Source organism: Pelmatolapia mariae, linkage group LG1 (assembly GCF_036321145.2).
Source record: "Pelmatolapia mariae isolate MD_Pm_ZW linkage group LG1, Pm_UMD_F_2, whole genome shotgun sequence".
NCBI lineage: Eukaryota > Metazoa > Chordata > Actinopteri > Cichliformes > Cichlidae > Pelmatolapia > Pelmatolapia mariae.
Window position 1 is genome coordinate 1,150,902 of NC_086227.1, and position 27,702 is coordinate 1,178,603.

General features: G+C 45.3%; 1 protein-coding gene across 4 annotated transcripts; it reads right to left on the bottom strand.

Moving 5' to 3' along the window:
• ppip5k1a (diphosphoinositol pentakisphosphate kinase 1a) lies at positions 1-27,702 on the bottom strand. Of its 4 annotated transcripts, XM_063469690.1 has the most exons (31): positions 27,559-27,702; positions 26,792-26,987; positions 26,463-26,553; positions 26,249-26,334; positions 25,179-25,333; positions 22,725-22,826; positions 22,217-22,378; positions 22,006-22,127; positions 21,823-21,924; positions 21,106-21,192; positions 20,952-21,027; positions 20,749-20,858; positions 19,770-19,855; positions 19,555-19,680; positions 18,802-18,923; positions 18,468-18,650; positions 17,287-17,428; positions 16,946-17,169; positions 16,320-16,447; positions 16,115-16,229; positions 15,904-16,011; positions 15,169-15,297; positions 14,941-15,081; positions 14,577-14,670; positions 12,734-12,859; positions 10,693-10,755; positions 7,009-7,068; positions 6,207-6,386; positions 4,731-4,868; positions 4,516-4,629; positions 1-3,473 (listed from the first exon to the last, which is right to left on the bottom strand). In XM_063469690.1, the coding sequence occupies exons 1-31, from the start codon at positions 27,700-27,702 to the stop codon at positions 2,851-2,853; spliced, it is 4,335 nt and encodes a 1,444-aa protein (XP_063325760.1). In that variant the 3' UTR covers positions 1-2,850. The 4 variants fall into 4 exon arrangements, with proteins under 4 accessions (XP_063325760.1, XP_063325740.1, XP_063325747.1 ...); XM_063469670.1 differs by lacking the exons at positions 6,207-6,386; positions 7,009-7,068; XM_063469677.1 differs by lacking the exons at positions 6,207-6,386; positions 7,009-7,068; positions 10,693-10,755.

Genomic DNA, 27,702 nt, shown 5'->3' on the forward strand with positions numbered 1-27,702 from the left:
CACTGATCCAACATTATCCTTTATTAATGGATCATTTGCTCCTCTCATTCCATTTCAAACAGGACAGTGGTAACAACAGCAGGCTACAGACAATTTTAAGTTTTAGATTTTAAATAGGCTGTACAACTTTCAATGGGAGCAACAGGACGGTCAAATGTCGCTGATTTTACTACAGAGTAGGATTGTAGGGTAGCAAACATCGTTGGAAAACACGTTTTCAACACTGCAGGTTACCTGGTGTAATGTTTTTCAGCTAAAAAGAAACATGGTCTGACTTCTACCTAACGATATAAGAGTAACTGAAGGTTAAATGCAGCTAACATGTCCTGTTTTAAGCCAGGCACTCCACCTCCGCTCCGCTGCGTCTGACACCATCGCTCTGGCAGCAGGGCGCTAGAGCCAGAGCAGGGGAGAGGCGAGCTGGAACAAACCATTTTGGGAGGGGGGGGGCATCTATACTTTGTTGTTAAAATGTTACATCTTAACCAAGTACTGTATGCTTTTTATATTTTTAGTAGTGTGTCACACAAACAGCAAATATTGTCAGAAAAGTAAGAAATCTTTGGGGGTGCTTTGATTCATTTTGGGGGTGCTGAAGCACCCCCAAAATGAAATGGTTTGATTTTTTATGCACACTTCGGTCAGCTGAGCTGCTGTTGCTTTCAGTCCCAAAGTCACAGCTGAAACTTAGAGGAGACCGAGCGTTCTCTGTTGCAGCGCCGATGCTTTGGAATAACCTTCCTCTCCATATTAGACAGGTTACATCAGTGCCAGTTTTTAAGTCTTTATTAAAAACCTATTTTTATTCCCTGGCTTTTAACTCTGTGGGTAACTGACATTTTTTTTTTAAATTAATTTTATTGCTATGTCTGGTTTCTGCTATCTTATTACTATATGCATATTTGTATTGTACAGCACTTTGGTCTACCAGGTGTGTTTTTAAAGTGCTATATAAATAAATGATGATGATGATGATGAACAGAGCCAGCATCATAAAGAAAACAAAATTGTGTTTAGAGTGGATCAACCTGCAAGTCCTGACATCAACTTGAACACCTTGAATAACGGCTTGGCAGTAGATTGGATACGTAAGAAGATGCTTTCAATTTACGGTCGCTGGGGGGCTGGAGCCACCCCAGCTGTCTCAAGTCAATTTAAATTAACAGGCATTTACTAACACTAACACTATTACACCTTTTTACCAGAACCAGCATCAGACTTCTTTTGGAGTTTGAGCTGCAGCAGCTCCTCTGTTGGATCGGAGCATTCGGCCTTCGTTCCCTGTTTGCATCAATGATCCACACAACCACATTCTTTCAGCAACACGCCGACAGCTTCATGTTGCTTCAGTAGTTTATTGCTCTGGGAACCCATCAGCGACCATGGAGATTAAACTTCTGGGGGCACTGGCCCCAGTGCCAGGCTGGGACAGCTCGTTCCTGAGTGGTCGTTAGTTTGGAGATTTAATTCTCTTTTGCTCCCAACAGTTTGGCTACATGCAACTTCAGCTTCAATGCGACCGTGTGGAGTGAAATGGAAGCTGCAGAAACCAAAGATGACATCCTTATATCTGAGGGATAGAACCTGCACGCTATAAGTAAGTCAGAAGGACATATATGAACCCATCGTGCACAAAAAACATGAGCTCAAGAAGACAGCAGGGCCACACTGGTGTCACGTTTTTATTCTGCACACACAGACAGGTCAGAGTTTCCCAAACTCAGAGTCGTGGATTTCACCTGCAGTACTTTGTGATGTAACACGAAACCGGACTGATTGAACACGCAATTGCACGTCAGCATCCTCGACTACCTGAATCAAGCGCGTGCGCCCGGCTCCACGCACACGGCTGCTACATAACTGGTCGCCACATTAAAAAGCACACCGAATGTAAAATGCCCCTCCCGTTTGTTCAGTGATGACATAAAAGATTAGCTTTCGGATCCTTCCTGCATCACGTCGTGACTTTACAAAAACACAAATATACACAGTAGCTGTGGTACAATTCCATATCCGATGTGTGGGTATTAAAAATACAGACTTTTGTTTTTAGATGCCGTTTCAAAATAAATATTTCCTCTATCATTTCCTACTGATTATATTAACTTTGTAATGAGGCTTGAGGACTTTGGCAGTAAGCAGTGCACACACGGTTTGACCCGGAGACTTCCACTCAGCTTCAGCCTCTTTAAAAATCAAACATGCAGTGCCACGGACGCCCGGCACCAGAGGGACGCTGCAGATTGACGAAAAGCAGAAGATTTGCTGATTGTATTTTTCAGAGTCTGCGTTTGATCTTTTAGTTCCTGTACTGAGGAACAAACAGAAAGCTCGCTGCTCGCTAGCGATCATTAGCCACACCAACATGCCCTGAAAGCTGGTACTGTGAAAGTAGATATACATCCAGCACACGTAACACAATTTAAAGCTCCGTTAATCAGTAACTTTATGGTCACAATAAATCAAGAAAAAAAGAAAATCATCTTGGACAATTTTCTGCAGCTTTTCAGCCTCATTTAGCTCAAGCTTTTAGCCTAATAGCACATTTAAGACCCCGTGTCTACAATCATTCAAAGAAAGGCATTTATAACAGCGAACAAGTGACAGTAACAAAAAGCTTTTCTATTTAGCTTGACCTTCTCCCAAGCTGTCCCATCTTCACCCGTGGATGGACTGAACCAGAGGACCGAGCAGGCGATGAACAGCATGTACGGCACTGTCATCTGATTCTCCAACACAGAGCTGCCCGAGATCACTCATCAGAGTCACAAGAGAGAAAAGGGAAGGCCTGGATAGTTGTAGCTCAGTTCAATACTACGCTGTTCATATTAATGATGAATGCTGGAACCTCTACGGCTCGCCCGTGTTAGTGCATCCAGCCTCCAGGGGCGTCTCTTGATGCGGGAGGCTTTCTGGACTGTCCGTCCACAACTCCATGGACTCATGGGTGTCAAAGAATTCGTCAGGCCCCTCTGGGGACTGGGGTGTCTGGGAGCTGGAGCCTGCCTCGCTGCTGCTCTCTCTGAGCTCCAGCAGCACAGGCAGGGAGCCTGGGAGGCAGTAACCCTCCATCCGACCCAGAGAGAGTTCAGCTAAAGCCGAGCACGGAGGCCTGAGGCTGGGATCTGAGGGATCGGCAGCTAACGAAGGCCCCTCTTCCACTTCCAGCGGTGGCGCAGGGTTGTCGGGCTTCTGGTCGGTGACTGCACACGGCTCCAGATCATCTTCTGGCGAGTTATTTGGAGTCAAAGGGACTTCGGCGAGGTTTGGAACAGCAGAGTCGGTTGATTCGTGGGCTGGTGACGCAACCGCAGGTGCCAGCTGAGCAGAAAGGTTTTGAGATGAGTGGGTTTCCTCGCTGCTCTGAGGAGTGAGGGAGATCTTATCGCTGAAGCTGAACCTCGGGGAGGTGTCAGCCGTGGTGGGAGAGGAGGGCCCAGCGCTGGATACGGTACTGGATGGACCGCTGCTGTCTGCAGGGACAGAAAAGAAGGTCTGATCTGCAGAGGAAGACTGTGCACACTGGTTCTAGGGATCACCCTCATCAGCCTGGGTGACTGCTGTGGTTTGTATTTAGCAGTTTTCAGATTACAGTTGCTAAGGCTATGCTAACATCTCTGTCTCTCTTCCACAGCATGTCTTTATCCTGTCTTCCTTCTCTCGCCCCAACCAATCACAGCAGATGGCTCCGCCCCTCCCTGAGCCCGGAGGTTTCTTCCTGTTAAAAGGGAGTTTTTCCTTCCCACTGTCGCCAAAGTGCTTGCTCACAGGGGGTCATATGATTGTTGGGCTTTTCTCTGTATGTATTATTCTAGGGTCTACCTTACAGTAGAAAGCACCTTGAGGTGACTGTTGTTGTGATTTGGCACTGTGTAAATAAAATTAAACAGCAAAAGGGTGAGATTATGCTAATGGCTAAGTTAGCCAGTAGCCAAAACAACTGCAGGTAAACCACAATTGTCATAACAATCGTTTAATATATGTTTTTTGATGAAGCCATGAAAGTGGTAAAAAAACAAAGAAACAGTTAAATTATATGAAGACAAAGAAAATTAGACGCAACATGAACACTTAGGTTCATCGTGTAAAAGGGGCAGACTTAGAAAGATGCTCATTTTTATCTGTTGCTCCTGTCACACTCATTGCTGAATATATAAATATCATTACTACTGATACTACCAATTTCTATAGTTTTAAATAGTCTATTTCCTCCTTGCTGTTCACATGCATCACAAATGATTAAAGTTTTATTTGAATCCAAGTGTATCGCCCCTGAAAAACCCACATGGGTGGGTCTCTGGTCGGTTCACTGGGTTCTGCAGTCTTTATTTATCACAAAAATAGATAAATACAAATCACAGCAAAGACAGAGCCTAAACTGTGAGCTTAGTTTAAAACAGGCTGTAAGGGACAACTTGGCTTCCATAAATAATCCCCAAACATCTGGAAGTGACACAGCAGAGAAACCTAGAAATGTCAGATCCTGAGAGATGGAGGATGTGCTGCGATACTCACACCAAGGAGGCCTGTCAGAACGAGATCTGAGCGAGATGGAGGAAGAGAGGACCCTTTGAGGGATGTACGAGTCTACTGACGGCTGGCTGTGTGCGCCAAACATGGCTGACAGAGCTACAAAGAGACGGAGGGATCGCAGGTCAGGCTGAGCGCAGTCAGGTGTGGCTACGATGTCTATAAATACAAACAGGAGTGTGTCGGTTTGTGTGTCTTACCTCTGGTGGTCCTAGTGTGTGGATCCCCTGCGTTCTGGCACACGCTCGTGAGGAACTCGCTAACCTGTTTCAGAGACAGTGAGTTGTGCAGCGTCTCCAGAGGATAGATGGAGGGCACCATGGAGCATCCTTCAAAGCCTGCGGCAGAAGAGAGATAGGAAGCCCGCAGGCCCATCAGCCCTGAGTCTGCCCAGGGAGTCAGAAGAAGAGCAGGCAGAACCACTTCAGCTGACACCCAACACCGCTGCCCCCAACGTCACCCATCACTACACCTAAAAAAAAAGTGCTCTGAAATCCTGCTCCTGCTTCAGTACAGGCTCTAACCCCGTGTGGACTCCCGCCAGCCTCCGTGGTTCATTTCGACCCAGGCAAGTTGCAAAAAACCATGCTGGACGCCAAGACAACATGACACCATATCAAAAACAGAACGAGTCTACGTATCTCAGATGTCTCGCGGGATTTGCAAAAGCAAGCAGGTCGCAAAAAATACAGAACGTCAGCCCTTCTGCTCAGTCCTGTTACACAGCTGCGACAGCAGCGCGTTAGCAGTCAAAGCCGTCCAGACCGCAGCTCAGCCCCGACTCGTCATCCAAGGCGCTTCATCCGCTGTTAGTTCACAACCAAGCCGCATTTCACCAGAGCCGTTCACAATCACAAAGCATCAAACTGCAGCCTGCCTCGGCCCTCCACAGCCTCCACAGAGGGTGTTCGTACTGCGCTCAGCTGCACGGGCTGGGGGGAGGGGGTGGTGAGTGTACGCCACATGTACAGCAAACAAGCAGGAATCACATGCTGGTTAAGGTCAGGTGGAAGGGCGACTGGCATTCCCACGAACCCGAACAGAGAAGCTGACCCCAAACGCACACGTGTGGCGGTGGTCGTGTGTTGTGATGGCACATGGAAACCTGAACAGACAGTGCAGTACAAAGAGGGTGCTGCACAGGCCTGTGGGAAAGTCTAACAGTGTTGCTGCTTATTGGAGTAAATCTGGTGACTGACCAATGAGAGGACAGTGACCAGAGGCCCACGAGCTGACGCTGAGACTACACAGCTTACTGGGAGGAGGGCGGGCTGGCTTATGGCAATCGCAGTGCTAACTGTTATTAACATACACGAGAGATTATTTAGGGTTGTTAGGTGAAACCTTACTTTTGACTTGTAGTTACAGCTAAATTGGAAAAAATGTGATATTATTCTAAAGAAAAAGGCAATCAAATCAAAACCTGAGAGGCAGCAACCACCTCAGAGAGGAAGGACAGTAGCTGCAAAACAATGATGCCCCCCACAAAACCCCCGACAGCTCACACGACTCCAGCTTGCAATCTGCATAACCACAGAAACAGGCAAGCATGCAGAAACATCAAGAGGCAAAGCATGAGAGTCAACCACAGAACAAGCACAGTCCCAACTAAACCGCGAGCTGTGGCTGTAACAGAGCATGAGGCTGGGGTATGGAGGGCGGGGCCAGGGGCTGACCGTGGAGGTACTCTAGGGGATCGTGGCCGGAGATGAGCCAGTTTCGGAAGAGGCGGAGGTGGTAGGAGCACTGGTGGAGGTGGTGGGCCAGTGCCCGGTCCAGAGAGAGGTGGCGGCCCAGGCTGAGGTCGGTGGAGAAACGCCTCAACAACTGGGCCACGTGGTGCTCCTCCAGGGGCTCTAAAGAAGAAGAGGGAGAGCGAGAAAGGACAGAGCAGTGGTCGGAGAGGGGAGGGGGGTGGGAGCAGTACAAAAGACATGAAACAAGAGGTTTTAAGCAGGGAAGGGGGGAGAGAGAAGCACTGAAGTACGACACAGATGAGAGGAGAAATAAGAGCTCGGCGGGAGACGGGTGGAACAGAGGAAAGATGTGTGCATGAGGGGAAACTCTAAAATGACAAGCAGCAGCCAGCAGCGTCTCCTGGCTGCCACACAGCCAAAGGTCGGGAAAAAGAAAAAGCGGCAGATCCTCAAGCGTTTTAGTAAAGCTTAAAGCAAGAGAAAAAAGGAAAAACAAAGCAAAAACACACAAACACACATCATGTTGCTCCTTTGCGGCGTCTCAACGTTAAAACAGCTGTGGTAACAGGAACCATGAGAACCCGCGAAGGAGCAAGAGTGACGCAGGACGTTAACAGGAAGCGCAGAGCCCAAATCTGACACCACCTCTCCAAAGAAAGACGCCAGCAGCTGTTAAATGCTACGTCTACTGTCCACATCAGGGCCACCCGGCCACGCCGCTCGGTTACTCTGCAACACAAAAACGGCAACGCGGGGCGGGGGGAGTGCGGGGTGCTCGTACCTGCCGCAGTGCACCAGCGTGATGGGGCCACTGCAACGGTGGAGGTGTCATCTTGTGTTCCTGTGGTGAATGACATACTGTATGTGAACAACACCAGGAGAAACTCATTCAGGGTTTGTCAGTGTCTGCAAGGAAGTGGGCGATTTTAAACGTTTAAATAGATCCAGAGTCTTCGTGTGTGATGTTCACAGAAACCTGCCACCAAAGCAACAACTCCTTCAGCCATCGCACTACTTACACGAGCAAGACGAAAGAAACCGCTCAAACCCAGATGAGAAATCCATATAAATCCCAACTACAGGTCTATTAAACCCATTTAAAACCAGTTCCTTGGAGGACAGAAAAGCCAGCCGAGCACACCAGCATGTGGTCCAGAGCAACATAATGCTTGCTGCTAGGGTGACTACAGCTCCCCTGACTCAACACCCGTCACAAAGCAGTGGAAAAGAAAGTTTCAGGTTTTGTGAGCAATGATATCATCTGTGTGCTAATGAATTTAAAAAGGAAAACCCAACAGACAAAGGAGATGGGATGAGCCAAGCCTTAAGCCTTTCCCAGTTTGCCAGTAGGAGCTGATCCTGGTTTGATCGGCTGTGACTGGACGAGCAAACCAGGAGGAAAAGTCGCAGGTTTAAAATCACCGAGGCTGAGCTCAGAGGAAAGAAGGGACGGGTTAAACACTGATTATTGTTTGAACAATGAGCTCAGCTGACATCCTCTATGATAAGGACCACAGGTGTATATGTTACGTGTACGCATGCACACACACACACACACACCTATTGACTGGGAGGGGGGAAATAAAAAAAAAGGCAATAACTGAATTATTGGGGTAATGGTGATCAATCTGCAGGCTGTATGTGGGATGTTAAACAGGGTTCCCACCCTTTGCTCTTTACAATCTTCTGCTGCTTTCTAACTGAGGAAACTGAGAAGGTGGGAAGATCGTTTAGTGAACTGTGGCTTTTTCTTTTTAACAGCTGTCTGAGATTAATGCTAGAGAATACACTGTAATGTACCTCAGCACCGTGTTACACTGTTAACACAGATTTGACAGATGTTTACCAGTCAGAAGTTGCTTTCATGTTCTCTTTAGGAATGATCCTATAGAGGCGCTGAACTTTAACCAAAAGCTCCCTCTAATAACGCCTTCTTGATGTCTGATTGCACTGATGCTAGATTATAGAGTCTGGTGTATTCACAGCTAGCAAGTGCTCTTCCCTTATGCAGATACATTGGCTAGATGTCAGCAGACTGCAGTCAACTGAATTGTGTCTTCTTGGCCCCTTTAATTCAAGCTGAGTGTCTGTTTACTCTGAGACATGGAGTCCAAAATGAGAAGACGAGTCAGCAAAGCTCATTTCTGTCCAATGACAGCGACGCTGAGGCCTTTTGTTGAGAACATCCTGAGCTTGTCGCTGAGTAAGCAGTAAGGCTTTTTGCCAGTGTGTGAGGCTGTTAGCCTCTGTTAGCTGCTATTACAGGCATTACATCCTTTTCAAAGACAGTTTCACTAACATTGTTGGACTTTTACACTTAGTAAATAAACTCTGTAATCAAACTGTGTATCAAAGTGTGATGTTTAGGACACTAGCCCAACATTAGCTGGCACCATGTTAGCTTACTACCAGCTTTTGCAGCTTTCTCCCTCCCACATGTCCAATTTGCTGACTTTAAGTAGCAATATTGGCAATAACTAAGCTGGCATACTACGTATGTGGCCTTGTCCATATCTGCTACTGTGTTCAAGATGGCGAGGAAATGTGACAGCTTTGGCAAACTGGTGCCCACTCCTAAGTGTTTTGGATGAATGGATGAATTCCAAGTTAACGAGAATGCATTCATTTGTTGGAAGATGTATTCATAATATACAAACACATTTCCATTCAATAACCTTAAAACATAAATAAAAGACTATCTGTAATATGGTGTATTCCTCACTGCGAGGAAGAGACTGGGAATTGTTCTTTTATGTGTAAAGGCCATGAAACAGCAAGTGTGCTGCAAATAAGCAACAGGAAATTCTCTAAATATGCACAGTTCTGGGTTCATCCAGTTCTCAAGAGAAAGCAGCAGCAAGGAGAATTTAATGGTTTGATCCAGGAGTTGAAACTGCCTTCATGCATATTTCATGATGTCAGTGGGGCAGTTTATTTGGGACCACATCTGAGGAGGCAGAGAGATTGTTTCAGAGAGTCGATGGAGCCGGAGCAGCCTCTCACGGAAAATGGTATCATTTTACTATTCAGGTAAATTCAATGTTTTGAGCCACGCAACCGAAATGAAGAAGAAGAAGAAGGTGCACAACGATGTTGGAGGACTGAACAGCAGCATGTTTGCTTTAGTTGAAAATCGTAGGCTCTGCATGAGCAAATAAACAGTGGTGGTATTGTAAATGGAACGCACGCCGACTTCAGCTCGACTTCTACATCGTTCTTCCAACTTTGTAAAAAAAATAAAATGAAACATGAAAAATGAATAAATCCAAGAACTTAAACACTGAACTGGGTTAATTTAGTAAGATATTAAATGACAACAGGCCCAAAATAAAAGACGTGAGAAGTTTAAAACATGATTTGTGTTCTTACTGTTTTAACAGTATCACTGCTACACGCTGTCATCTAATTTAACAAACCTGTTCCACGTGAAGTTGAGCTGACAGACAGATGAAATGACATAATCCAGAGTTGGCAACACGTGTGACCAATCGAAATCTTCCTAACGAGTGCTACACTGAACATGACGACACAGAGAAAGAGCATGCGATCGAGATGAGGAATGAGGAAAAGAATCTTGGAGCTTTGTCAGATGGATCCTATTTCCTGACTCCGGCAGCTCCGGCACCTGAAGGTGACGCTGACGTGGATCTATCTCCTGTCGTCTGCTACAGACGGACCCTCACAGGGAGTCGTGAGACTTTGGCTGGTAAACATCTGACTGGTTCTTAATTAGCTGAACAGAAATTGCAATTGTGGCTTTTTGACCTACAGTAAAAGATTCTGCTTCATTTCTGAGCCTTCTTTGTCTGTTGCAAGTCCTCAAAACTTTTTGTAATCCAACAATAAATAAAACAGCCCTCTGATAAGGCAAGGTTGATGAAAAAATAAAAAAAATATCTGTGATTGTTGTCATTCAGACGTTTTTGTTTCACCTGGCCCAGCGATCTCAAACCTGTGAGTCTCCTGGTCAGGACCAAACTACATCAGCACTGCTGGGGACCTATATAAACTGATATGTGCTGTTAAAACAGAAGGCAAACTGTGCTGCACAGTCTACTCCCCTTCTCCTGGACATCCCTCCTCTACTTGGTAGTTTGAAAAGCAGAGCAGCAGCAATAACAATATGTTTTATTGTTGGTTTTTCCCACATGTGTGTGAGGTCTTTGTATGATTCTCTGACATTCCCTGTCTCTGTATTTACTTTACTATATTTTACAAAGTAGTGGGAACCCTGGTTAGAGAGAGAATGTCAGGTAGTGTTAGAAAAGTCCAAAGTGTATGGGTAAACAAAAATATAATTAAAATAATTAGAAATAAAAAGATAATGGAAACCTGGAATGTTGGAGGGCCATGTGGATAAACAACAAAAAAAAAATCCAAGTTAAAAAAAAAAATTATAAAAGTTTGAAGACATGCAAGACAAAGGTAGGTGAAGTGGAAAAATACTTGAAAGAAGCAGACGTACCATTAGTCGGATGCTTTGCAAACGACACAGAAAATCGTTTTACTGCCGGCATAGACAACAACTCTGAGGAAATAAAAAAAAATAAATAAATCACTAGTGTTACTATGAGCCACAGTAAAGTTTAGATTAGGTTTGATCATTTCTTGTTCTTGTCTAAGGCGGACGCAGTGCAGAAGAAGAGTCATCAACTACAAATGTGTGGTTTAGGAATCAGTCTGTGAAGCAGCCCTGACTGAAGGTGCTGTTCAAACAGGATGGTTAAAGATGGCTGAAGATGGCTGTGGGTCCAAACACTGGCACAGCATCTTCTAATAAAGTGAAATGACATGAGTTTAACTTAAAAACATGAGGATTCACGAGCCCGATACTCACGACTAAATGCTGCTTTCATTGCCTCCAAGTTTAACTGTGACAGGTGCAGTCTGACTGGGTTGTGTGCAACAATTTAAAAATGACCCACATTACGATGCTTCAGCATAGAAAATAAATATAAATACGACCCCGACTACTCTGACAGGCCAGCGTCAACTGGCTGAAAACAGAAGGGAACCCTGCAGTCTTGAATATGAGGTGGAACAAGATGGATGACAAAAGAGCAAACTGTGAGACAGCCAGGAGGGTGGATGCTTTATGAAACCGCACTGCCACCTGGTGGACAACATGACAACCCTCGACATACAGCACTGAGATTCTTACTTTGGAAGAGGGGCAGTTAGCTGCTCAGTGATGATGTTTCTGTTGCTTCAGCAGCTAAACAGAAACATAACGATAGACTAAGAAACTAAAAAACACGCTGGGATGTAAAAATGTGAAACAGGTCGTCTGCCGTGACCAGTCAGGAATTGGGAGAGTGATGGGGACGCGTATTACTTTATTCCATTTATATCGTGCTAAGGCGCTATATAAGTGCTACCTTACAGAACAAAGGACCAAGGTGCTTTATATTGCAAGGTAGAGAGCCAAAATAAAAAGGGTCCTGCAGGTTGGTCAGTACTGCTACCTGGTGGCTGGATGAAATCCTGGTACCAAACCTGGCTTCGGACCTTAGGCACTGTCCTGTGTCCCTACTGGAGCAGGACAAAGCCCTGCCTCACGTGACCAGAGTGGGCAGGCAGCTCTTAGCTGAAGAAGGCATCGATGCCACTGACTGGGATCTTATGCATCGGTGCATCCAAATCCACCAAGACTGTCCAGGAGCTCACTGACGCCCTGATCCAGGTAATACGAACATCTGTCAGCTCATTAGGAGCTGCCCAGATGTCAGTGGGAGTGTATACAGGGACACGAGGACAATACACACAATTTAACCACATTATGACACAATTTGGATCCGCCTGCGATTTCAAAGTTTAACTCAGATTTTTGGCGAGATTTTGAATCTATCGTCCACTAAAAGCTGGATTCCACAATGTAAAGAAGTTTTTTGAGCAGTGTAAATAACTACCTAGCTACTGATTAACTAAATTAGCTCTCATGTTGCAGTGATATTGGTTTTAACTGACATTATACAAAGCATTTTTGTTTTTAGAAACAGATGTGTGAGGCTCCACAAACTCAGAGTACATCTACTGCCATGCTTCTCTCAAGTGTATCCTGAACAACTCATTTTAAAGCAGCTGTGCTATTCTGGCTAAACCTTTCTGCATTTCCTGTTTGGCAAATATTAAATAGTTTTGGTTTGGCCTGAGGCACGAATCCTAAAAAGGAGCACATCAGGTTTACTCAAAGCAGTAAAGGAGGAAACAAAAGAGTCAGAGGATATGGTGACTAGAATGAATATGGAGTTAACAGAAACATGACTAAAATGTAAAAGAAATATTCTATACATGTATGGGCATGTCTGATATTTGTCCCAGTCCACTGATTATCTAACTACTGTAATGACTCCAGCTTAAACATGTTTCATGTTCACGTGTGCAGCTTTCAGGCGTCATCGCAGCTCAGACAGATATAATTTACACATTACGACACAGAGGAGGTGTGTGCTGATTTGCTGTTGTCCTGTGCAGGTTTGTGAAGGCGCGCAGTCTCAAACACGTACCGTCTTTGTAGGACAGACTGCTGGTGGAGAATTTTTTGCGGTGCGCGCGTGCGTAGTCCTGCAGGTTGGGGGCGCTAGAGGACCCACCCAGGACAGTGGTGCTGAAGAGCCCAGCGCACTGAGAGCCTGTGAGGGGGGCGGGCCGGGTTAGTCACTACTACATCACATGCTGTTACTCAAACAACTGACCAGAAAGAGACAGATTCAGAGACACAAAGAGGAAAAAGAAAGAGACAAGCAGAAACAAGGACTCATGGGAGACCGTGCACTCACGAGGGGCCGGAGAACTAAGCCACATTAAAGGCCCCTTTAATGTATTAAGTGCAACTTTGTAGCTAAGGCTAGAATTCTTCCTCCCCTTCACATATTTAATTCCTACAGAATGCTTTAAACATCCATAAGAACATCAAAGAGTACAGAAAGAGGAGTGTAAGCTGCGTCCACACTGGAAACAATTTGCTTTGAAGCTGACGGTTGGCTGGCTGCAGACACTAAGCCCCGATTGCCTAGGTAACCCTCTAATGCATGGGGTGTCAAACATAAGGCCCGGGGGCCAGAACTGGCTTGCGAAAGACTCCAATGTGAAGGAGGACAGAACGTTTAAACTTTTACCTGTATTTTCATACGTTTTACAGCTTGTCCTAATGATAAGCACCTCCCCCATGGCCATTCACACATTAAAGTAACCGTCTAAGAAATGTATGATTTTCACATGAAAAAACCCCAAAATGTCCATTTTATAACTTGAGGACAGGCTGCACAATGAGCTAACAGAACGTTTCTGTAATTTTACACATTTATTTCTTATAATTTAAGCCTGAAGCCGCATGTCTTTATCATGTAGAAAAACTGAGCTGATGAAACTGCACTTGTTTTTCTTACATTAAAATAACTCAGGGAATAAATGTTTTGTTTAAATGTAGTCAAGTTCTTTACGCAATGACAGAAATGTAGGAGGAGTCTGAAATCCGCGCTCGAATGCATTTACTACCAGATCTGTCAGTTGACAGTATCCTCACGTTAGCGGCCACTTCAATCGTTCGGCTGGAAGACAGAAAATTTTCTGTGGTCCTGCTCGATTCACGTTGCCAGCAGTTATTCTGTTGAAATCACTGAGTGTCTTTCACCTTCGGTGGCCTCTGGTCACCACAATGCTCCAAATTGCTTCCAGTGCAGACGCAGTGTAGAAGTTAACTGAGAAGGATTAACGGCAAACCTGGCATCATCCATGATGTTTTAGACTTTAGCTCAGACTGTGCCTGATGTCATTCACACATCAATGAAAGACAGAGTGACAGAGAGGAAACATTTCAGGTGGATTTTTCAACAGCTCAATCACAGTCGACCCCTGGAGTTGCTCAGAGGCAGAGAAAGCCCCGGAGGCTTCATGAGCCTGCATAAAGGTTCACTCTTTAACTCGGAATACAAGATTCACACAGACACTGGTGACCAATCACTTTCATCATATTTAGTTTGCATGAATGGAGCAGAAACAACCTCAAAATGACTTCCTTTCTGATTTCTTGAAATCATGTCAGCAGCAATTAGCAACAGTGTCAGACACGTGTATCCATGCAGAATTCATTTTATGTCAGGAAACTAGGCCGCCCTGTTACAGAGGGATGTTTGACCTCTGAATGCTGACGAAGTCACAAACCTGCAAAATGCTCAGCTCGAAAAAAGCTTGTGTGCATGTCTCAGAGCAATGAGCACCGCCCTCATTCTGTGTCACTACCATTAATAAAAATGTCTTCCCGAGATAAAAACTCTCGTAGCTGCAGCCAAGCCTCCCACTCAGTCGTGTCACACAGTTGCCGCGGCAACAGAGCATTACAATACCTACCTAATCCGCTTTGTTTCATCTCCGGGGACTGACGAGAGCAGAACGAGAAGAGGCGGTAACTGCCGACTTTGGAGGAGGATGTTTCCGACAGGACCTGGTGGAAAGAACACGCCACACATGTTTTACATCACGTATCAGCCACCGCTACTTTATTTAGTGAAATACAGCCGTAGATAAGACCAGAGGCTAAAACCACAGGAACCAAGTCTTCTGTGGATAAAACACAGGAAAACGTAAACGATGTAGAAGCTAACAGACAGAGTTCAGTTACACTGTTTATAGTGTCCACAGTGAAGAGCTGTTGAAACAATTTTAAAACTCCTATTCTGGGTCTGCTTCTTTCTGCATTCAGTGCCAGTCTCACCTCCATGGATCCGGTCTTATGGTTGCGAATAAGTGGGGACTTCCTCTGAATGGTGATTGGCTCAGACAGCGGCACAGCCCGGTCGGTTTCATCCCGCGACAGGTCCTCCAGGCTGCTGGGGTCGGGTTGTTTTTGCCCGTTCTGGATTGAGCAGACATACTGTATAAAACTGACGGCAAATGCTGCCACCTGCAGAAGAGCAACGAGGAAGACTCTTTGCAATCCCACCTGCCGTGCTACCTCTGCAGAGGCGGGCCTGAAGCCAAAGCCGGTGGGAGCGTTCTCCTCCTCTTCAACACCTTTCACCCCGGGGCTGAAGTGAAGCTCCACATGGAAGCGCTCCTCAGAGGAGATGTCCTGTAGCGAGATAAAATCGGTTATTAGAAATTTGTAATTGGTGAGCCTTTAATATAAAAAATTATCTATTTTTGGGGGGTGTCATGACTTTGGCTTACAATTGAAACCTGGGATCTCAAATTCAGTATAAACAGTATAAATACCATGGATCTCTGTGTAGGTCAGTACCTTCAACCACATTTATGGCAAAGGCTGCTGACCTGACGGTTTTACAGATGATCATCATCATGAAACACCCAAACCAAAAACACGACGCTGTCAAAGCAACCTGAGCTTCACCTCAAGCCGACTGCAGGGACACACCTTCAGCTGCTTATTGGTTTTAGACTGATCATAAAAATATTCTAACATTTTGAGATTTCTGATTTGCCCTGCACACCGCTCTGCCAGCTGCCAGGTATCAGCTGAAGCGTGGCTGGGGGGGTCTGACTAATCGCTGGTGTTCAAACAGGAGAAGATGAAGATGGCTGCACTCCTGAAACAGCTGTGTATCGAATTTATTCAAATAAAAAGAAGAAACGCTATAAAGCTAGCATGTCATAAATTGAACTATGTGACTGCACGTCTACCACAAACAGTCAGAACATCAGAAGCAAAGAAAAACACCTTATTGTTGTCCTCGTACAGCATGATGACAATCTGAGTCATGTAGTTGAGCTCGGAGACAGCACTGAGGTAATCCATGGCACGCTTCCACTGCTGGTCCTTCTCCTCCTGTTGCACACACACATGTATACAGACACACAGATCAAGTCAGCTTCAGCTTTGTGCCTCCTCTGAAAACATTCAAAGCTCAGCCAGATCGACATTTGCTTACATCAAGCAAGCCCCCGTAGCGGAAAATGCTGAGCAGGGAGTGGACGTGGCTCTCACTGGTGAAATACAGACGGGTCCTGACGTGGCGTCCAGGAGACATCACTCCTCGAGAGTACCTGCAAACGTACAACCGAGGTCAAGTTCAAAATATTCTCCGGTCGGTCGGAATGCTGTTTAAGTCACGTAACTCCTAATCTTAGACCCACAGAGGGTGCAGCTTGTTGACAGACTCGTCCTCGTGAGTCCTCTGCAGGTCCAGCTGGATCTTTCTGACCAGTGGGAGGCAGTAGGCGTATGCTATGTCCAGTTTCTCCACTCTGTTTATGCCATATTCCTGCAAAAAAACAACAGACAAATGAGCTTAAAATACTACACGACTTTAATATATACTCAGAGTATATCAGAGTAATTAAACTGTGTGATTTTCAGGTGCTTAAGTTTTACACTTTGTTACAGTGAAAATATCAGCTGTGCACAGACTAAACTTTCCCTTAGCTTCACTGGTTTTAGCAGCTATACAGCACATCACAGCACTACCATCATCAATCATATTTGACATATGTGGGCCTGTATATAGGTTTACAATAGCACTCAATATATACTGAGTGTTTTTAAACAAAGTCGACATCAGGTGTGGAGTCCACAGCTGTAAAGTGCAGCACAAAGGATTCTGCCGTCACATAAAACCTTTAGCCTCAGCAGCATGTCATCTTTTTCTTGCACCTGGAGGAGCTGCTTGTTTCATGTGTTTATTGGCACATCAGTCATATAAAGACTCATGCATGGATCTGTCACTCTGAACCATCCTTACTGTCCCCCCCCGCCCCCTCACCTGTGGGATGACTATGTCAGCCAGAGCTCGAGACAGTCTGAACAGTTCCAGGGTGTCCTCGAGGCCGAGGGTGGCGTTGTGGATGACGTCGTACTTGACGCAGTCGTAAATGTCGGGGATTTTACTGATGTCGTAGCGGCCGTTCTTCATGCGGAAGTCTCTCTCTAGCTTGGACCAGCGCTGCAACATCAGCTCCAGCGTCTCGCTGTGGTACAGCTGCAGGTCTGGTGAGCAACAGATGTTTTCAGCTTTTCACTGCACCTTTCAGGGACTGAGCTCCAAAAGCAAAATGTTGGGGTTTTTATTTAAGCTTCAGAAAACGTGCTGAGGCCTGAGCTCACCTGCAGACTTGGGGTCTTCCATCCTTTTGCGGATCTGGGAGGTGAGGCTCTGAATGAGGGCGTAAACCTGGTCACATGTGGCCACTGGGTTCTTAACGATCTTCATTGAATTCACCAAAGAGGCGCTACAGGTTGGTGCTAGCTGTAAGAGCCACATGGAGAAAAGCAAAAGCTTTTATTAAAAAGCTGCTCACTCAACCGAACGACTACTTTCACTTTACAAAAGGCTTAAAAGAGCCAAACTTCCAACCACACAAAAAGAAGTGACATGAAAAATGAACGATTAATACTGAAATATTTAGTTCAAGGAACATGATGCATGTGGTGACACACAGGGAGGTACACCCTGTATCACTGCCACAGACACTGAGGAAACAGAAATGTTGTTTAACCAGTAAACAGTAAAAATATGTTGTACTGACTGATTATCACTGTTAGTTTGATCAATACGTATGAATTCATTGGTATTAGTGACACAAATACTTGTACTGGACTCACACACACATGCTGTGTGACATTCCTGCTAATGTACAAACGTCCTTAATCACCTAAACTCAGCGAATCGCTTAAAAAAAGATTATCTTAAAAAACATCCTGAAACCTTTGTTCTCACACTGGTTGCTGCACGTCTTTGGCCAAATGCAGTGTGGCTTTGTGACATTTACAGATATGCTGACGTGCTGTACGGGCTCGCAGTTATGGAAATCTGACTCGGACAATTCACATCATCACCACTGCACCGTTCCTCCCGGCCTGCATGCACATTCATCACGCTGTAGTCTCTGCTGTGCTGTCAGGCTGCTGAATAAAGGTCGATGTGCTGCTTTGTGGTGCAGGCACACCTCTGCAGAGCTCTTTGCATATGATTTGTTCCTAGTTAACATCACCTGCCCTAAATCCAGACATTTCCAGACAGCAGCTGATGATCCGCTTGTAGAACCAAGCTCTTCACCTCCTGTTTGTCCCAGACGTCAGACTCTTGTTTCTCCCATCATCACTGCAGCGCAGGGACTCGCACATGCAGCCACACCATCAGGCCGTGGCTTACAGAATACTAGACTTGCTTTCACTTTGCCATTAAGATTCGGATTATTTGTGCAGCCCTACTACCTCACATGCTCTCCAATATAACCACACAAACTGCTCTGGCATGTCAGCGATAAACACAGCTGGTCAGTCACCCTGTCGTAGTCCTCGTCGGTGAAGTCTCTGTCCTTCTGCAGGATTTCATGGAGCCGAGCTTTGACACGGTGCTGGCAGCTGCTCAGCGAGTCGCTGTCGTTGTCCAGCAACCCGTTCATGTTGGCACTCTTCACCATCTGAACCAGGATGGGAGTCAGCTCGCCCTCCAGGGCCAGCAAACCCTGCCCACACAGACACATTTCACTAGTTACTGCACGTCCAGTATTTGGAGGGTGTGTGCCGTGACTTGTACCAAAGCTCAAAGGCCTCAGCCTTCCTATTTCAGTTATTACACTTCTGTGCTGACTCTTAGAACAGCAGGATGCTGCGTACCTTTGCAAAAGCAGCAGCTGTCATCTGCACCCTGCCTTCATCAGACGCATATATCTTCAGGTCGTGTCTGTAGGTGCTGTGTAGGCGCAGTAACCCGCAGCCTGGAAATCCAGCATAGTCTCCTACAAAACACAGTATGCACGCACGCAGGCACGCATGCACGCACGCACGCACGCACGCACGCACGCACGCACGCACACACACGCACACACGCACACACGCACGCACGCACACACACACGCACGCACACACACACGCAGGCACACACACACGCACGCACACACACGCGCGCACACACACACAGACAGTCACTTTTAAGCTCGTCTGCACAGAGAATGAAGATGATGCTGAACACACTGCATAAAAAACTGAAGTTTTAGTAGCGTGCCAACAAATATTTACACATATGACCCAAGCATGTAAAAAAACCTTTATGTAACATGTATTGAAGGGTCCTGCTGACACCTCAGCTAAAATAAAGACATTTATGGGTGTTTCTATTTCACATCCTTCCTCACAGCTCTGAGCTTCTGTGCATCAGCAGCCTGCTGTGTGGGGCTGATGCTGCTTTGTGGCTTGTTTTAAATCATTTCTCTGTTTAAGACCTTTCATAACATGTAACTGGTGAGTTACCAACACGGACCTGAGATTTCAGCATGTTCATTTTTCCATCACCAGCTTATTGCTCAAAGTTACAATGCCAGCAGCACTGCGTGTGGTAAACACCATGTTTCAGAGGAAACTGCGTCTCACCTTGTCCTCCAGGGTACATACAGCGGAAGGCTCTCCCCAGTTCTTCAGCCTGCACTCTGCCAGCGGGGGTCAGCTCCCCCCCCCACTTCAGCACCAGCAGCAGCGATGGCCCTTCCTTACGAGTGTCTGGAAATAAGCACAGAGGCGGGCAGTCAGCACTCAGCTTTAGCTTGTTCCTTTGGGAAGAAGCCATTAAACAGTCTTTGTCTTCCTACCTTCCTCTTCACTCGAGGTCTTGGGCTGCCCATGGGGCAGGTAAGTAAGCTGCACTTTTCTGTTGATCCCCGAGAAGTGACCGTACCTTTGTTACGGGAAAAAAGCCAAAGATACTTATAGTTAGCAATGCATGACATCTCACTTCTGATAAGGAAAGAGGGGCTTGCTTTTATGACGACCAGCAAAATACGGCCTTGGCTGTGACTGTAAATATTTTCAGCAGTGTTATAACAGAAAGACTGACTTTGAAAACTTATGAAAATGTAGAAAAGAAGTGAACTGGTAACTTCTGAGAAACCCCTCTGTCATAAACACGGAGAAAGATCTACACCTTCAACAAAACAAGAAACTTTATAAAAATCTTTGGGAACGATCCCCATCCTTCAGAAAGATTCGTTTTTAAGTTCACTCATTATTGTTCAGAGGATGTCAGACTGGTTTTATATGGAGGTCCAGACTGAAACGCTCCTTCCTGTCAGCATAAAGAAGTTTATTTAATCCCAGAGACATCTGAATATAAGAAAAAGAAGTGTACTTATACCTCAGTGTGTCTCAGTGTTTCCACGTGATAAAGAAATGCTGCTGGAGCCACTGACACAAATGTGTCGACACGACTGTTTCAGTTTAAACTGTAACAAACACATGTGTCAAATTACAGGAAAGAAACCAGTTCATTGACCAGACTGCCCAGTCATTATAAAACTGAACTTGTAGAAAATGTAAAAACTGAAATTTGTAATATCAAATCTTGGGTTCTGTTTTTACTAACTGTGCTGTAGTGTGAATGTTAGCAGAAAAAGTCGTAAAAAGTCAAAAATTTGAAGGCCTCCTTCACATTTTCTAAAGTGACCTGGTGGGGCAGCAGGCCCCGGGCCTTATGTTTGACACCCCTGCTTTAGTCAAACAGTTTGCCGAGCTGAGCCAGAAACAGATTAAATGAATATGAGATCAGGATTCAGTAAAATGCTTCTCACTTACATCTCCAGAACCGTCTTCAGCTGCTCCAGTTTGGACTTCTTCTCTTCTATCTCACAGTCGTTCTGCTGCCCGATCTCTGCTAACAGCTGCCGGGTGATGTCCAGCACCTCCTGTCGGGGTCACACACACATGTTCACACACACTTTGTCCTCACAGAGGCCGCAATGACAAATGAAACCTTGGCTATTGTTTTCTTCTTTTACCTGCAGTTGTTTTGGTTTTTTGAGCTTTAATTTCCCAGTTTTGTATCCTCCATATTTCTCAAACAGATCAAAGAACCTGGAAGCATCCGAGACGTTAATCAAAAATCTTTAACCTGCAGGAAACAGGAGCATACTAACAGAGAGGCAGGCCTACATTGGGTTGCGAACTTCCATCTTCATTTTCTGTTTGGGCGTTCTGTCTCCGTGTCGGATAACGGCGATGACACAGCGAAGTTCCATCCTGCAGAGCGTGAGTAGAGATTTGAGTTTCATCAGTATAAATCTGTGTACATGACGCGTTTCTTCAATAAAGCTGTGCTTGTAGTGACTGCAGCTAATTAAGGCAGCACCTTTGCTACGCAGCTGAGCTTCGGGGAGTGTGATGGGCTCAATGAGGACGAACTGTGTGAAAATGTGCTGAATGCAGCGCACGCTTAAACCAACACTGCTGATTTTAGAAATCTGTTTGGCTTTAGTTTGTGTGCTGCTGCATGCTCTGCTCAGGGGCATGCTTACTGTCATCTACTGTAGCTAACACACAGTTATTATGTTAAACTGAAGAAGCAACTCTGCTTTTTAAAAATGACAGAATTTCTTATTTTTTTGCATTTATCAAACTACTTTTACTATATTAGGCAAAAATGGAATAAAATGTAGTTTATTTATTTATTTTATTTTATTTTATTTTAAACGATTGAATTGATTAAGTGGGAGAAAAAAGTGACCCACACCTTTGTGGCTGTATGTGAAAAAATAATTGGCCCTAAATCTAATGACTGGTTTTGGCAGCCTTGGCAGCGCGAGCTGCAATCAGGCGTCTGTGATAACTATGCAAGTCTAGTCCTCTGTGTCTGCTCCTGTTATGACTCACATGGTCCCTGAAGTGGTGGGAACAATGGGGATGTCTTCAGCCTCAGTAGGGATAGACCAAGGAATCTGAAACTGCGGAGCCAGTTCACGCATCACAATATTCCTGCAGAGAAACGCAGACTCCATCACCAAATCAGAACGAGACAGTGAACACCAGAAAAGAGAAAAGAACTAAAGGTGGTACCCGAGGATCTTGGCGCAGTCATCGTAGTACTTCATCGAGTTCTTCACAAAACTGAAACCGTTGACATCGCACACGTAGGAGTGTCCATTGGCCCGCAGAAGGTCGAAGCCGCACACTGTTTGCTGCAGCGACAGCAGATGAGGACTTGGTTCATACTCCACGACAAGAAACCAGAAAACTGTAACACACCTGACGTATCAACTGCACATACCTTGAATGCCAGGCAGACCTTACGAGCCACCAGTTTTTCCATGGCTGACAGCATGACGGGGTAACGAACCTCCTTGCCCTCGCTGTCTCTCTCCACCTTCCCGTCCAAAGCAGGAGACTTTCGGGCCTCGGCATGAGCGTAGTCCGGTCCCACCGTGTACACCTGACGTGAAATGAAAACACCCACAAAAACCTGAGAGATGACCCAACCGGGTAGTCCCCTCGTCGTGTGACTTGATAAAGTTTTACACTGGAGGCCTTTATTGACACAACGCCTAAAGACGATCTGTGCCTCCAGCTGCCCGACAGCCACGATAGAGAGAAATCCTTGAGGTCCTCTAAATCATATGAGCGGTTTTACTGAACACACCAGCACAGTTCAGGTTAATGTGGATTAACGTGACAGTTGATGAAATCCTTTGGAGACTTCTACAGGTGCTTTATTAGCATTAACAAAGTGTTCTTTGCACATATTTTATCTACCATGTACTCTGTGACAAATACTCTACCTTAACATCTGTGCCATCTGTTGGCATGAACTCTTCATAGATGTAAGAGCCCGTCTTCCTCACGCTGCTCTCTGGCGAGTAGACGCTGCTCCGGCTCCCAATCTACAAAACCCAGAGAGTCGTTGAGCGGCTGCTCTCTGTTTATGAGCTTCACCTCTGCATGGTTTCCATAAAACCCATCAAACTCTAAATTAAAGGCCACACTGTGTTTGACAATGCTGCCGTGGATCAAAGACAATGCAATTACTGATGAGCAGCAGTAGTCCCATATCCAGGGTTCATACGCATTTTTCAGGGTCAAATTCAAGCACTTTTTAAGCACTTTCAAGGTCCATTTTCAAGCACATTTACCCCCCCCCCAAAAAAAAGAATGCATGTTTCACTTAGCATCACCCCAGTAAGGCCATGTCAAAATTAAATCATTTTACGTCGACTTAAATGTCCTTTGTTCCAATGTTGTTAAAACTGAAAAATGCACCACAGACAAAAACTGAAAAATGGTGCAATATGCACTCGCTAGTGTACAAACTCAAACACATTTCTCTTAAAAATTACAATTTGAAAATGTGAACAAATCTTCATCTCCACTTGATAAAAAACAACAACCCCACAAAACTGCACCAAGCACCACAATAATACACAGCAAGGCCAAATTAAGAAGTCTTCTCATCAGATATTGAGGCTTCTTTCCTGTGTGACACAAAAAAATAGGAGACAGATGTTTGTTTTTTTAACTAGTTAAGCACCCACGCCCCCAAAAATGGGGGCAAAAGGGAGGAGATCATGTTCAATCTGTTATAACACGAGGTCAGAAAGTGCTGACATGAGTAGTGTCACAGAAACATCTGAATCTCAGATAAAATCTCATATAAACCATGTCTACAAACACCAAACAAAGAAAAGACACCAAACAGTTAAAGGAGCAGTAACATCACCATGAATCTGCCGACAGGCTGTGTGGGGAGGGGTGGGGGTCACACACTGAGACTGACCTGCAGAGACGCTCGGCAGCCCAGGCGGAGAAATTTTGCTTTTAGACTTTGCGACTCATCTTATTTCTCTGTCTGATATGAAAACTATTCGGTCAGATCGTTATTTGTGGTGAATGAAATACGGTTTCAAGCACTTTTAAGCACCACATCTGAAATTCAAGCACTTTTCAAACCTTGAAAAGACAATATTACAATTCAAGGATTTCAAGCACCCGTATGAACCCTGTATAGCAGGGGTGTCGAACTCCAGGCCTCGAGGGCCGGTGTCCTGCAGGTTTTAGATCTCACCCTGGGTCAGCACACCTGAATCAAATGATGAGTTCAGTACCAGGCCTCTGGAGAACTTCAACACATGTTGAGGAGGTCATTTAGCCATTTGAATCAGCTGTGTTGGATCAAGGACACATCTAAAAACTGCAGGACACCGACCCTTGAGGCCTGGAGTTGGGGACCCCTGCTATATATCATTAAGAGAAGAGCCTTAGCCTTTCAGCTAGAGGTGCTTCACTCCCACCATGAGCTCCCCTAAGACATCGCTCACTGGCCCTGTCCACCTCCTTGAGGATTGAAAATCTTAGGGAAACATCCCCATCCCTTCTGCTTCTTCTGGATGGGTGTCAAACATACTCAGGCGTAGCTGACCTCACCTCCTGCAAGCAGGAAATGGCAGAAGCCGTTTGCGAGTGTCGAAGCCGATCCCCGCCTTTCTCACGCCCCGCTGAGCCTGGCTGTGAATGGAACCAGCCCAGGCTGCTACGTGCACATAAATAACTGTGCAGTGATGGTGGTGGTTCTGGCTCAGACTCAGGCAAAGGTTTATCTGCCAACAGGACACCGACCCTGAACACATGGTAAATGGCCTGCATTTGTATAGCGCTTTACTCAGTCCCTAAGGACCCCAAAGCGCTTTACACTATATTCAGTCATTCACCCATTCACACACACATTCACACCCTGGCAATGGCAAGCTACATTGTAGCCACAGCCGCCCTGGGGCGCACTGACAGAGGCGAGGCTGCCGGACACTGGCGCCACCGGGCCCTCTGACCACCACCAGTGAACATCTACGAAGGTGCACCAGCGCTCCACATCCAACCTGATGGAGTCTGAGAAGTTCTGCAAAGAAGAATGGGAGAAACTGCCCGAAAATGCGCTAAGCTTGTAACAGCAGACTAAAAGAGACCTGAGGCTGTACTTGAACAGGCTGTGAATATTTGTCATTACAGGTTATTGTTTCTAACATTTTGAGGTGAAAAACAAATTGAATACTTTGCTGCTGCACTGTACACTGCACAATACATCAGCCAATAAAATGCACTCTGTTTCGTGTTCTCTGATTGGTCCATTTCTGACACTGTGTTTTTTTGAATTCTTCTGGCAACAACAAAACGTTTTTGTTCTTTCTTTCCATAGTTTAACCACATTGCATGAAACGCTTATTTATAAAGAAAAAATCAGAGACCTTTCTGAAGAGTCGCTGGCTTCCACCACCAGCCGATGTGGGGTAATAGATGTAGACGTTGTGGTCCTCGGCACACACGGGCTTCTCAACAAAAGGCTTCTGGAAGATTTCTCCGTTCACCTCCACATGATCCTCTCCTTCTACGAGGTTGCACTCTGAGACAGACACACACAGATCAAATGCATCTGTTTAGCACGCAGCCTCTTTTCATCACCACCCAATATTACACACATGACGTTCCACCTTGCCGTGTTTACTCTAGCGCCCTGTGAAGCAGCTCTACCCTTTCGACCACGTGATACTCATCGCTCATTTAAAAAACAGTCATTAGTGTCAAGGATAAGGACACTTAAGACATCTGACCGTTCATCAATCAGGAGAGTTTGTGTCACTGTGTTTAAACGGGAATTGGATGATAGAGCCAACATACCACAGCACTTAAGTATGGGACACTTGTGACTGCTTCAAATTTGATACTATATTTATCCTTCAGCTGAAAAAACACAAGTACAGCCTTACATAACAGACCCAAGGATGCTGCATGGACAATGGGAGCTTTGGGCTGTTTTTCTGAGCTTTTTAAAGTTTTAGAATTAATGGTGGCAAGGTAACATTTTTATAACGTGTGAAACGCTGTTATTGGCAACAGACTGTAACTTTGTAACAACAAGTGAGACCTGCCCCGACTCCCTTGGTGAACTCCCACAGCCTGTGGAGTTACTTTTTAGGAGCATATGATGCTTAAGCTTGCTTCTAAAAGCCTTTCCTTAATACTTGCCCAGAAAGAACAACAACAAAACAAATAGCCATATGACCTTAACTCATTCGTTTATGTTTTACTTCTAGACAAATATGTCTGGAAGTAAACAAGTAGAGGTCAAGAAACTATATACAGTAGATATGCAGCATCTAAAACTCTAACAAATAGGGGGAATAAGGTCCAGCAGAGACCTGACGGGACCTGAAAGAGGCCCTTTAACTGAAACATGTACTCTTTACCGAGGCATCGTCACAAATGTTCTCAGTGCATATATGTTATATATGTTACTTGTTATCAGCAGGAGACTGACCATCTGGTTTATCGGGGTCACGGTTCAGCACAGCATAGCGTGGTAGATCAATCCCTTCCTCCTGCAGGATGCGATACACCTCTCTCCTGTCAAAATCAAATGAAGAAACAAAAAGAGGAACAAGCACTGACTATTTATTTTCACATATCCTGATTCTCTTCACGTGTATTTAGTTCAAATGATGGAAGTAGATAGTTTCAGTAAAAGAGCGCACCTGTCCTGTATGTAATACTGCATATTCAGGTCATTGATGAGCAGAGGATTTCTTAGTTTGGCATAGCTCACGGCCTTATCCAGCGGAAATCCTGTTTTACACAAACATGCAGAGAAACCTGAAACAGACTCTTAAACCATAATCTTCACTATAAGACAGCCACTCAGCTCAGTGTGCGAATGCTTGGGAACTTTATAAGATGATAAACACAGCAGAATGTGTGCTACGTCACACAAACATCATCAATATGTGACGAAGCAGGGAAGCAACAAGCACAACGAGCCTGTTGTGTTTTTGCATGTGTGTTTCGGTTGGGGAGGGCACTGTACCCTTGGAGTGGAAGGAGATGAGGCAGTCACAAAGAGGCCATTTGTCCACGGGCTCGTTGAGGATGACATCCTCTGGGAAGATGACCACAGTGATGTACTCGAACCTGCAAAGCCTCTCCAAGATCTGGGTCATCGGCTTGGACTTTGACTTCTTCATCATGCAACAGATCCCCACGACAATCTGTCTCTCTGGGGGCTGAACGAGGAAGAGGAGAGCACGCCGGTTAAACTTTCGGCTCTACATACATTAACTGAAATCAACGCCAAATCTATTCTCTGAAAGTGCATCTGTAAGAAGACTCTAAATTATTATTTTTTTTAATATCACCAACTCTGTGACCTTCATCAAGGTCTAAAATTAAAACTATGATGACTTTACTTTCTATCCTCTGTCAGCATCTGTGCACCTCACTAATCCATGCATAGCTAAATGTATTTAATCGAAGCTAAATACGAATTATGGTGGTTTTTAGAAACTTCTCATTTCTTTAGATGTATGCATCTGCTAAAAAAAATTAGCTAATTATACTAAACTGTAAAACTTAACATAAAGGAGAGCTCTATTTTATATTTGCATCAAGTATCACTACGTCCAAAGTCATGCTAAGTCCTAATGAATCAATGACTTGATTATTTCGGAGTAATCGACTGGTCAAAAGCCATGGATATACTGGTCACTACGGCTGCCATGGTTACAACATGATAGCTTAGAGCTTCCTGCTGCTGACTAATCAATGACAATCAGCTGTGACGGGAGAGTCACCCACCGAGTCTGTGTCTTCACCGTCCTCATACAGCTCCATATCTGTCCTTATGCTATCTTCCAGGACCTCGCTCTCATCGTCCTCGCAGCCCACGAAGAATCTGGGAGCGCCACACCGGCTCTCACCCGGGCTGTTGGGCTCTGACAT

Coding starts and splice junctions, on each gene's coding strand:
- ppip5k1a (XM_063469690.1), bottom strand. CDS start 27,702: ATGTCAGAGCCCAACAGCCCGGGTGAGAGCCGGTGTGGCGCTCCCAGA. Junction 16,230..16,319: donor GTCAACAAGCTGCACCCTCT/GTGGGTCTAAGA, acceptor GTACGTTTGCAG/GTACTCTCGAGGAGTGATGT. Junction 7,069..10,692: donor TGCAAAGCATCCGACTAATG/GTACGTCTGCTT, acceptor CATTCACCACAG/GAACACAAGATGACACCTCC.